We start from the raw sequence: 12,902 nt of genomic DNA on the forward strand, positions 1-12,902 counted from the left end.
AATTTTCTTTCAGTGTTTGGCAGGACTCGCCAGGTGCAAAGCACAGTTTTCTAGGCTTCCCACTGGCGGCTTATGCTGCTCCCCTAATGTTACCATGAGACCCCCATTTCTAGCCCAGTCATATGGTGTAGTTCTATGGCTTCTCCTTTTCGCAGTCATTGGGTTAGGATAGGTCTCTATCTGGTTTCTAACTCTTATTTTTCCTTCCAACATTTGGTACACACACACACACACACACACACACACACACACGTGTGTGTGTGTGCTCCTCTTATCACAGCCATATGAGTCACTATGTTGAGTGTTGCCCAAATTTAATTTCTTCTATCAGTGACTTCCATTTACCAACTATCAGAATCCAGTACCATAAATCATTATCATTGTTTATAACAAATTCTCATGTATGCTTATCACTTACATTTTACATATGAGAAAACTGAGAGTGATTCATTTATGAGAACACATGAAAGAGTTCATGCCACAAGACTAACACACAAAGCAGAGATGGGAAGGGATCAATCGTGTCCAACACAGCTAATCAGCAGACCTCCAATACTAATACAATAGGAGGAAAAGAAAGACACTAATATAACCAACCAAATGAAATTGTACTTAACAACTTTCTAACAAGTCACAAGATAATTGACTGGAATTAAAAACAAGATTCAATTATCTGTTGTCTCCAAAAGTTCATTTACCTAGCAAAGGCAGCCAAGTGTGAAAGGATGACAATCAACCTACTAATTAAATAGAAGCCATAAAAAAATAAGCATAACACTAACTATGCTTGCTAAAGTAGACATCAGACCAACACTAGTCAGAAAAGATAGAGGGACTTTTCATATTAGCAAGGTGAACAATCATTAATCAGATACAACAACTGTAAATATGTATGTGCTGCATATTGTGTGTTATACAACAAACACTAAAATAAATAAAAGAGCACATAGATAAGAACACAATAATGGCAGGAGACTTTCACTACTCTATTCTACTATTTATATAGATATCTGTATTTATCATATCATATGACACAAAGAAATTCTCATTAAAAACAATAACAACAACAACAACAACAACAACAACAAAATAAACCCTATTGGGACAACTCCTTGTATCTTATCAGGCTGCAGTGGAATAAAAGTGTAGACAAACAGCAAGAGAAACCTCAGAAATGACACAAATACCCAGAGATTGAATAATTTACATTGGAACAAGTAGTGAAGCATTAAAGAGGTCAAGGACAAATTTGTTTTTTAAATCTTACAAACAACAAAACCCAATACCATACCCTACCACATCCTCTGGATTCAGCTAAGTTAGTCCTAAAAGAAGGTTTATAGCTATGAGCATTAGCAGTAAAAAAGTAAGAGAAATCTCAAATAAATAATTGTATTCTAGAAGGCTCTTTAACAACAAACCAAACCTAAATGCAATAGATAGCAAGAATAAAGATTAGAGAAAAAAAATAATAAAACAGGGAATAAAGAGGGACAAAACACAGAATAAATAACAGAGTCACTTCTTTGAAAAGATGAAGAAGGTTAACAAAAATATCCACAAAGAAAAGTCCAGGACTGAAAAGACTCACTGTTGAATTCAGTCAAACTTTTCAGGATGATTTAACACTGGTATTTCTCAAAATGTTCCAAGAAATACAAAGGTAAGACAAAGTCTCAATTCTATGAAGCCAGTATTACCCTAATGCCATAACTGGATACAAACATGGCAAAAAGAAAACTTTGGATTAATTTCATATACATAAACTGTGATGCAAACAAAACTTCCAGACCATATTAAGAAAACCAAACATCATGACCAAGTGGGTTGCATTTTCAGTATGGTTGTACATCTGCAATCACTATGTATAATATATCATACAAATAAAATGGAGGAAAGAAGTCACGTGATCTCAACAGATGCAGAAAAGGCATTTTACAAGGCTCATGTTATATCAGTCCTGGAGAAATTAGAAAATAAGAACATATTTCAAAATAGTAAAGACTATATATATACATATATGTATAAATACTGTATATATATATATATATAGTTATATAAAAACAAAGCTATAGCCAATATTATACCTAATATGAACAATCTGAAAGTATTCTTTCTAAAAGCTCCGGGATGAGAAGGTGACTCACTCCATTATTTTTTAATGTTGTGCTCAACGTGCTAGGCCAACTATACATAAAAACGTTAAAGATAGGAAAAGACATTAAATTATTCATATCCACAATGTGATTCTGTAATTAAAAGATCCTTCAAACTTAACCAGAAAACTCTGAGATCTAATAAACACAAGGGAAAATGTTGAAGGAATCAAAGCCAACAGACAGAAAACACCAGCCTTCATTTATATCCATAACAAACTTTCTAAAAAAAGAAATGTGGAGAAAACATTTTACAACATAACAAACAAAACCATAGGTTGCAAAAGGCTTTATAATGAACACTTTCCCCCAGGAATCCTAGGGAAACAAGTGTATGCTATCTTTCACATCTTCATCCCAGTCTTAACCTTTCCACGTATGCATGAGGGTAGGCTGTGAAACTAGAAAAGGGACCATGAGCGGGGGAAAAAGAGGTGTTGAGAAAGGGAGAGAGAAAAACTGAACAGATGTGTGCTGTGAAAATGGAAAGGAGGCTACTGAGGGTGGCGGTACAAAGGGGGTCAGTAGGGCAGGGCAGAAGAGAGGGGAGAAAGATCAACAAAGGCAAACCATGCTTGAAAATTCCATATCCAATACTCTGTTAACTAAAGAATAAGAACGAAGACCAAGAGCTTAAATTATGTGCCAAAGGGCACAATTAATCAAATCGCTAAGTCCCTTTTCTCCATTATGATGGGACACTGCTAGCTGCTGTAGAGATGCCACATTTTCATTTCTGATGTCAAATGGCTTCTGCACATAAATATGCAATCTAATCAAAGAGGTATTCTGACATAAAACTTCTGGGTATACATCAACTAAAAACATTTAATGTGAACTTTGTTATAGTTTAAATCCTTCCTTTAGTAATAACCACTTACCACTTGGATGGTGCACGATGGTGAGTTTATCTAAAAGATAAAAAATATATTCTGTGAGGTTTGTTTAATATTTATCCCAAGAGACCTTCTTATTACTGTTTGATGACTTTGTATCTTTGAGATGACTTAAATTTACAACATAAACTGAAAAGACTAATCCTACCTCTGGGTGTTGTGCGATACCAAGCCTCTCATTACTTTTGTCTTTTCTGATAGTCGTCGAAGCCTGTCCGATCGCTGACAAAACCCTGATGTCTTTGAATTGATATTCCTTTATTCTGAAATACTCCATTTGTTGCAGATATACATTTTTTCAGAAATGGCTGCATATTATCCAGTTTAAGCATTTCAAGTGTACAAGCTGATGATTTTTAAAACAAATCTGTTAACTATGGGCCTCCCAGTCCAGTAGGTTTCCTAGACACAAGATGTACACTCAGAACCTCTCGTTAATTCTCATAAGCATGTTTTTCCTCACAGCCTCAGCTCTGCTAGCCTCCTCTATAGATTAGTGTTACTTTGTATTAGCTTGATCTAGAAAGCCAGCAGAATAAAACCTTACAGCATGTACTGCCTTATGTCTGGTACCTTTCACTCAGCACATTGGCTGGGGATTCATTTATATTGCACATAGTAGAAGCATTAAATTTTATTGCTTAGGTAGTATCACAGCATAAACACAAGCAAAATGTAATTGTGCATGTTGCTGCTTTATGCTCTGATTGTTTCCAGATATGATGAATTAAACTTCCATAGACTTTATGGATATATATTTTTTAGTGGATACAGAGTTTTACTTGTATTGGAAACATATCCAGGGTTGGAATCACTAAACCATATACTAAGCATGTATGTGACCTTTTAAAAGTCATTGCATTCTTTGACATTCCATCAGCAATCACATACGTACGTCCAGTTCCACATTCTAAATCATACTTGGGTGAGTTTGGCAGCCTTTTAAAGTCATGTTCCTGATAGTTGCTCACTGGCATTTTATTGAAACTTCCTTTGTCTTCTCCTGCATAATAATGATTGTCAAGCATCTTTTACACATTTTCTTTGGTAAATTAAGAGCTGGGTATTAAGTACGTTTGTAAGAGCTGGCATGTCACTGTTCTTAGGTCTTCTCAGCAGACAGAATTGTGGTGTGTGTGTGTGTGTGTGTGTGTGTATTTCTATACTCACTTACCTGAAATGTGTCTTAGCAGCCATGATTTGTTATCTTTTGCCTCTAAATCCAATCTCTCACAAGATTCACATCAGCCTCCCTTTAACTTAGCTGATACTCTGTGACAACAGGGACCTGTCATTATCTGTAGTTTGCTTATTTGTTAGACCAATCAGACCAATCCTAGAATATCTGAAGCTTGATATTATTACACTACATATGTGTGGAGAAAGGAACCTAGAAAAAAGCATATTTTCATCTATCATGTTTTGTTTACTCCAAACATACAGTTTTCCCTATTTATGCTCTCTTCTGATAGCCCTATGTAACCACCCCATTTATTTAATTTAATTGCTTATGTTTCATCCTCTTCCTTGTTTTCCTTCTTCTTCCTTTTTGATTCTTGTTTATTAAGTATATAAAGCATTAATCTTAAAATACATAGAAATAAGTATACTCTTCACTTTGGTGGTCTTACATTTTCCTCTAATTTAACTGTTGATTCTGTTTTGCTTCATTCTACAACTTTTAGCATCCTGTTTACAATAGCTTTCATTTCAAAACAGTTTTCTCTGATTTCTTATTTGATACAAGGATTATTTTTGAAACATTGTATTTGGTTCTTAAATATTTTAGAATGAATATGCAGTACTTAGGGAGCATTCTCTTAGTGTTTTGATCTTCCACAATGTAATGAAGTTTTCTGATGATCCCCCAGTGCTTCATCTTAGTAGCTGTCCAAGCACAAGTTACACAAGAATGTGAGCTCAGTATTTTTATGCCTTATTAAGTAAATGCCAAATTGGTTGACTCAGTTGTGATTCAGGTCTTTGCACCTTTGTTGATTTCTGTCATATGTTCAATTAAGCCCTGAGATAAAAGTGAGAACATTTCTTAGTATTGCCAAATTTTACTTCATTGGCTAGATAAAACCTATAAGCATACATATAATATGAAGGACAGAAACATCTATCTAGCTGTTATGTCTTCCTGCTGAACTTTATTTCTAGCTAATGTATTCTATCCTGCCATGGGCTTTTTCTTCAGATCATCTCATTGTGTATCAACATGGCCACCATAGCTTTCTTGTCCCTTGGACGACCTTCATTTTCTAGCTATCTTTCCTTTATTTAAAATGTTTTTTTTTAGACTGCCTAAATTTAGCTGTTCCTTCTTTGTGCAGTATAAAAACATCCTTTTAAAATTAAGTGTTTAATCAATTTACATTGAACACAATTATTGATATTACTCAAATTACTACCACTATTATTTTGATTTCTTGCATTCTTGCCTACCTATTTTGCTATTACAAATTTAGTAATTTTCATGATTTATTCTTCAAAATTAGAGGCTTTTAATTAATTTCCTATATTGATTTTCTTTTTAATTTTTTTATTTTTGTATCTATTTATATTATTACACACATATAAAATAAATCACATACAACAAGAAGAACCACAAAATGATCAGGAATTATATTAATGTTACATTCATAGTGTTTTGGCAACCTTGAAGAAAGCATCTTTTTTTATCTTGGTGAGCCTAAGATTCTGAATGTAAGTCAATAGCTATCATATCTCATCTCTATCAACTTAAAACATCTATCTAGACCTAAAAACATCTTAACCCATAAACAACAAATCTTAATTGTAAAACTAAACTATCTGATCTTCAGCTCCATCAGAGACTTGAGAAAGAATAAAATTAATTACCTGAGTAAACAGGAAATACAGGTTAGCAGCTTCCAAAGTGAAAAAAAAAAATGACAGAGACAGTTTGCTGCCTGAACTGTCACCCAAAACTCTCTATAACGTTGGGGCATCATCTTCAGCCTTCTGGCATAATATATCTGACAGACACATTTGTGAGGCAGGAACTATTCAAGATTTGCTTACCCTGTCTTAAAAGAGTTTGGCTGTTGACTCTGCCTGCTTCCAACCTTGCCCATTTTTATGCAGAATTCTGCCAGTTGCCAAAATGAGGACATTTTGCCCAGTGGCTGGTTTGCCACATTTGAACCCATCTCCATAAGGAGGTTCTTTGATGCTCATCATCCTCTTTGAGGTAGGCTGGGTGTTGCCAGGAGTTAACCTGTCTTACTGTCAATGAATCTTTAAAATAGTAAAAACATATTTAAATGCCATATTCTGCATGTCTCTGAGGTTTTTGAACACCTTATCTATTTTACCTTATCTATGTATAGAATCATATCTATCTATAAAACCTAGAATGTATATTCTTGTAATAAAGATAGACTAGTAATTGACATGACCACGATTTCTTCAACTAACCATTAATTTGTACAACTTACTTATCGTAAACAGCTTGCAATAGCACTTTCAAAGTATTGGAGGTAAAACCTTGTATTCTACCTGAGTTGTATGGGTGCCGCATTTTAGAGGGGAAATATACATGTGTGTGAAGAATAATCTTAACTTTGAATTCTATACCAGTGCATCAAAATTAAACTTATTTTGCATCAATATACAAAATTTTAGGCTTACTTCTTTATTAATTTTTTGTATTTGAATTCATACAGTTCTCACACTGGCCAGAAGGGGGAGACAGAACCCTAGTGGAGAAGGTTGTGAGCCCTCACGTGGGCGCTGGGAAGCCATGTGGAAGGCTTGCAGGTCCTTTGCAAGAGCACCAAATGTTCCTTATGGTTGAGCCATTTCTTGTTCCTTTAAGTCGTTGCTTTGTTCACAAAATATGCAAATTCAAGTTCCCAAACTCATTTGAGAAGATAGAGCCCTCTTTTCTGTTTTCTGCCTTATACTTTCCCCTTCATATTTCCCCTTCTTGTTTTTTAATTGATTCTTCACATTCTATACTTTACACCCTATTATGTATAAAATTTTACCCAATTTCACTTAACTGCAGCCTCTGTTCTTCGTGGTATTAAATATCTTTCTCCTTGACATGTTCTAGCCAACAACTTATGTGTAAAATTTTGCTTTAAATAGTTGTCATTAAAATAATTTACTAAAACACAGAAAACATAACAGTCTATACATAACTCATTTATATAATTTTCACCATTTTTATCCTTTTAACATGGATCTGAATTTATTTCTGTTACTATTTCTTTCTACCTATATAAAATTCTTTGACTCTGGGAAGATATTAGTGACATCCTTAAAATTTTCCTTTTCTAACACTGGGAAAATTGTATTAATCCATCTTCATGTTCAATAACAGCTATATGAGTGTTAGACTGATTTCATCTAGAAAAGGTTTCTTATATTTTACTATTGCTTTACATAATTTCCATTCAGTTATTTTAATTATTTTTGTTATTTAAATTATTTCAAATTTTCTCATGGTATTTTATATTTATCACTATTTAAAGCTATTTTTTGTATGAGTTCGGTATGCTTATAAGAGATACTTCCATTTCCTCTTCTATAAAGGTCAACATGAGACTGTAAGTTTCTTACCATTAATGGCTTTCCTTTTCTTCACTATGAATTCCTATTATTATTATACAGTGTTTAGTCATTTTTTGGCTAGAATGTTGAATATTACATCTATTGTCTCCTATGGATTCTGTGTGGGATCTTGTTTTAAAAGGCAGGTCAGTTTCTGACATGCACTTCTATAGGACTGATTTCACTGTCTTTTCAATATTTACCAACAGAAACCTCTAAGCATTGCATAAGGCCTGAGGTACAAACTCTGCTGCTCCTGAGGATTTTAGGTTGGCTTTCCAGGTTTCCAGGCACGGCTTGAACAGCAGTGACTGTAAGTCAGGGTCCTAGCACAGCAGATGTTAGGGGAGTCGGGGAAGTGTAAAGATCTGGCCACTCTAGCAAAAGCTTTCCCAATGGGCCTCTGCCTAGATCCACTCAACATCTTTCTGACTTCTTTCTCTTTTTTTTTTTTCAGAGCATGGTTGGTCAGTCTGGGTCAGAGGACACTCATGGTTGGATGTGTGAATAATCCTGCTTTGCAGAGAAGGAACCGGAGAGGTTAAGTCCCCAGGCCAGAGATTGGCAAGTGAGGCAACTCTTACTCACCGTAGGCGTTTTCACCTTCTGGCCTTCTCCCAATGATGTTGTCTCGTAGTTGCCGTAGCTTTTCCTTAACGAAAGCACAGAACACAGAACCAGGACACAGACATCAAGATTTAAAAGCTTTACTTTATACATAATATTATTCTCCATGAAGTAGATCTAAAATGGTAGCACCCTGTTTTGTAGAGACGGAAACTGAGGTTTAGGGAATTAACTTCTCTAAATTAGAGTTGTAAGTCAGGATTGGACACAGACCTTATTCTCATGCCTACACAAGTGTGGCCTCCACTGAGTAAGGAGCTAAACCAGCATGGGTGGATGCTGCTTAGCCCGTCTCCAGCCTCCATGGGCTATATTCTTTCCTGGCATTCTACTTAAAAAAACAAAAGGGCCCAGGGGAGAATACTAAGAAACTAGATTCTTTTTCTCAGAATATGTGTGACCTTTGTTTCTCCAGTGGTCTGCTTAGAACATCCATGATCATTTCAGCAGAAACAAAAAGAATGCTAGCACTCCATAAATGCCTTTAAAAGAAAACCTAAGAGCAGCTGTTTGTTGTCAGGAATGCCTCTTTCCTGGGGGTTGTTTCCATGGCTTTGCATGTTTCCCTCTGAGTGGAGTTGTGTGCCTTGGGAATGCCAATGAGAAGGGTGAAAGGCAAGGCCTTGAGCTTTGTCACCACCTCCGGTTCAGGGCCAGGGATTCTATGTGACTCTTGCCTGCTCTTCAAACCCTTGGCTACATATCTGAAAATGAGCCATTTTCCCCAGAACAATCCTCCCCCAGCCATACCATGTCACAGTAATCTGACAAATTCATTTTCAGGATAAAATGAATAAGTTTGCAGCTAGAAGAGGAATATTGAAAAGAAGATGAAGGGTGGGTGGGGGAATGTGTGCACATGTGTAGATGCGCTGCCTTAAATACTTCCTCATGGAGATAAACAAACAAAACAAAGGGAAGCAACCAAGTGTTTCAGGAAATGACAATGGAAGTAATTTCTAAGAAGCTGCAATACACTAAACTGAATAGAAATCTTTATTTTTTTTTAAAAGGATCAGAGGGTTAAAGTGTATATGATCCCTGGTGGCAAAATGAGTTGCGTGGGTTTGTACCTGAGCATATTTTCCGCCATTTTAGGATTAGAGTGGTGTCAAGGTGATGGTACTGGTAAGGGTGGAGAAACAATGTTGCCATTCTGCTCATGCGCAATGCACAGGTGCAGAACTCTATCCTTTACTTTCTTCAGCATTTGTTTGGAAAAATAATTGCCTTTGAGTAGTATTGTGAAAGTTGGACCATTTTCAGCCATGGACTGGCAACCAGAGCTGCCCTTCTAGGTAGGCGGTTTCTGGTAATCCATGATCTCAGAAGTGTTTGGAAAACCTCCTGCCTACACTGCTTTGGCCAATATGCCATATTGTTTGAAATTTCATCATCGTGACTAATTTTTCTATTGTTAAGAAACTGCATTGTCTCTGGGTAGAGGTAGCATATTCTGCTAATATTAGCTCCCTGTATTTTGTCCTGACTTGGCCTACTAAATGAGTTTAATAAAGGGGCTAGCTCCCCGAGAAGTGGGTTCTAAGGCAAGGGGGCTTCCTGCAGTGGGAAGAGTAGAACCTTAAAATATTTTAAGAGTGGGAAAACTCATGACATCAGTAGAATGTGGCATGGATACCTCTTATTAACAACAGCTAAAGTGGTATAGGTGACATACTTTATAAGGAAAAAGATAAAATGGATAACATTTAGGACTAAATGCTTGATGTGACATTAATTATATTTTGTTCCTTTTAAGTCTCTTTAAGTTACAGAGTTTAGAATGCTAAGCCCCTGTCACTCTAGGGATGTGTCTTCCATCTTCATTTCAGCAATGAGATAAAAGAAATATTCTTTACACTCAGGGCGGGGATCATACACTGATTTGGCATCAGCTTTGAGGTATGGATTCCAAGATTAAGTTCAGAAAAATGAACTCATGAATGCAAACTTTGGATGTTATTTTCAAGCTTTTAGTTGATTGTTGCAAACCTCACTTTACTGGCCAGTGAAAAACAAAAGAATCTATATTTCTTGTGAAGAGTAAACATTGAAAGAGTCTAAGGGGGTCTGTAAGTGAAAGACTATTCCAGAAGGTCATATTACCTGCTGAATCACTTCCAGACCACTCTTCCCCATCTGCCAATGCTTAAATTTCTCTAGCGCTTCATCCACAGACATTTCCCCGTTCTTGACTTTCCCCTGAAGGAGGATCAGTTCTTCCTGCCCAGTGGTCAGATAGCCCCTTGCACTGCAGAAGGTTGGGTCCTCCATCGGAGCTTTGTCTGTAAGGTAAGGAGAAGGGGTTTTAATAGGAAATTAGCATTTGAACCACTGGGACCAAAATCCTTCCACATAATAACTCATTGGATTTTCTTGCTCTAAACCATATATTCACAGTTGAGGAAGAATAAGCTAGCATAAAACTTTTGTTTCACTCTTTTCTTGAGAGAAGTTATCACTGTGTAACCCAAGATGACCACAAACTTAAGATCCCCTGCCTTAAGCCTCTCAAGGACTCAGGCCTCTGACGCTACATTCAGACAGCACAGAAACTTTTAGTGTATTGCATCTATCTACTGGGTAAAAAGAATCATTTTATCACTGTAAAACATAAGGGCCAAGTAAAAGTGATGAACTTTTGTAGAAAGTAACATTCTCTCCTTCCACCTTTGGGGAGAATTAAAGTGAGATTACGTGGATGGGGATTCCGAGGAGGCTAAACACCGCAGTACAGGGCCTGCCTCCTCATCCCAAAGGGACCCAGAACAAAAGGTGATAGCTACACTTTGAGTTAAGAGACTGTCAGGGAGCTGTGAAAATTCATCCAGGCAGGAACTGGAAGCTTTAGAAACCTGGACTATGAGCAGAAGGAGCCTGCAACTCTAGCCCTGGCTGCCCAGAGGGAAAGGGAGACTCCTAAGAGAACAGTGAAGTGGACGCGTCCCAGCAAGGGTCGTTAGCACAGATGCTTGCAACCTCAGCTATTGGAAAGCTTTACTGTTGCCCTCAGCATTCAGATCATCTGTGCAAGCAACCTAGAGCCTTCCCAGCGGCTTTTCACTGGAGGAAGAACACCTCTCTCCCCGCTGCTCTAGCATGATGTCATTGTGTGACAGCAGCTATTGTCTGAAGTATACTGACCTCTACGGGTCAAAGACCTGTGCATATCTCAAGAGCTGGTACCTCACAGATAACCTACTACAATAGCAAAGGGGGCTGCAGCTTTATAGACCCAACATGACTCAGCAGAGCACAGGAGGCTCTAGAACACAAGCTCTTGCACTTCAGGAGACAAATTGTATGACAATAGCTACAAAGCGGGGCCAGGGAGGATACCTGGGAATAAATTTAAGGAGCTAAAAGACCCATGCAAATGAAAATTACAAAACTTCCAACATAAACGACACAGAAAACACTACAGCATGGAAGGTTCATGCTTGTTCACGGATTTAAAGAAAGAATACTATAAAATATTCATACAAATCAGAACAGTCATCAGGTTCAATAGAGTCATCAACAAAATACCAAGGTTGTCCCCTCACAGAACTGGAAGAGAACACTAAAATTCAAATGAAAGCAGACTCCAAAGCACAAGGGGAAATCAAGGGGAAATGTGAAATAAACTAAGACACAGCATGAAAAAAAAAAAAAAAGCCTGTATATTCCCACTCACATGAGACCGCTACAAAAATCTACTGGAGGATAGAATTCACAGTGCTACCTGCTGGCAAGCAGTGCAGAGGAGGGACGTGTGGAGGTTGATGAATGAGCACATAGCTAGGAAGAAGTAACAAATCACAGTGTTCACGGAACAGTGAGGGGATGAATACAGCATACAATAACCCATTATGTACTTTATGAACAGCTGGGGGGAAGGAGGCTTAAGCTCTCACACACAAAGCAATAATAATAATAATGGAACAGAGACATTAATTCCCCCGGTTTTATCAGTACATAATGTATATACACACTGAACTATGACACTGCTTCAAAAATGACTCTTACTAGTATAAGTGTTTAGTGAGAAGTAACTGTTACTTCCTTGCCTTGACCATAATGCACATGAATTAATTCTCATGCTGTTCTCCGTAAATTTCTAAAGGTAGCAAAACAAGTTGTAATAAAGATACTATGTGGATAAATGCCTGCCACATATAACATATTAATGTCATTAATACTAAACATTTGTTGAAGGAACACTATCTTTAATTTTGAAAAAAGAAAAGATCTCAGTAAAAAAATCTAAATGTCACCAAAGACGTAGGGTCATTTGAAACTATTCCTAGAATATGGAAATAAATACCTACTCATTTTGTAGTGAAATGCTTTCTTTTCCAAAAATATTTTATATTAGAGCTTACCATGTATTTTTTTGTGTGTAGCACAGAAAAGTAGAGGGGTCCATGTCCTGTGTAAATACCAACGGGACACTGTAGGTTGGTATGAGACATGGGATGTGGAGTTGAGTACCTACTGGCAGGACACAGGCAAATTCATTTGCCCACTGTGGTATTCAAAGACATAAATAGAGCCACATGTCTTTGGGGGAGGCTATGAAAATCCCAGACCACCTCAATCCCTGTTCCTGAGTGACACATTTGTGTCACCAGCGTGGCCTTAGGACTCTTCTGAGATC

At 37.0% G+C, this 12,902-nt stretch overlaps 1 protein-coding gene and 1 long non-coding RNA gene across 2 annotated transcripts in view; one reads left to right on the forward strand and one right to left on the reverse strand.

Moving 5' to 3' along the window:
* Window positions 1–12,902, forward strand: part of LOC127206697 (uncharacterized) — a 196,895-nt gene that overhangs the window by 109,691 nt on the left and 74,302 nt on the right. The window lies entirely within an intron of this gene.
* The window catches only part of Bank1 (B cell scaffold protein with ankyrin repeats 1), a 254,947-nt gene that overhangs the window by 1,739 nt on the left and 240,306 nt on the right, over window positions 1–12,902 (reverse strand). Inside the window, exons 12-14 of the mRNA XM_051166054.1 lie at window positions 10,370–10,548; window positions 8,225–8,288; window positions 3,038–3,067 (exon numbers count right to left, since the gene is read on the reverse strand). Coding sequence (XP_051022011.1) covers window positions 3,038–3,067; window positions 8,225–8,288; window positions 10,370–10,548 — 273 coding nt within the window. The remainder of the gene's footprint in view (window positions 1–3,037; window positions 3,068–8,224; window positions 8,289–10,369; window positions 10,549–12,902) is intronic.

The sequence above is a fragment of the Acomys russatus genome, chromosome 23 (assembly GCF_903995435.1).
Source record: "Acomys russatus chromosome 23, mAcoRus1.1, whole genome shotgun sequence".
NCBI lineage: Eukaryota > Metazoa > Chordata > Mammalia > Rodentia > Muridae > Acomys > Acomys russatus.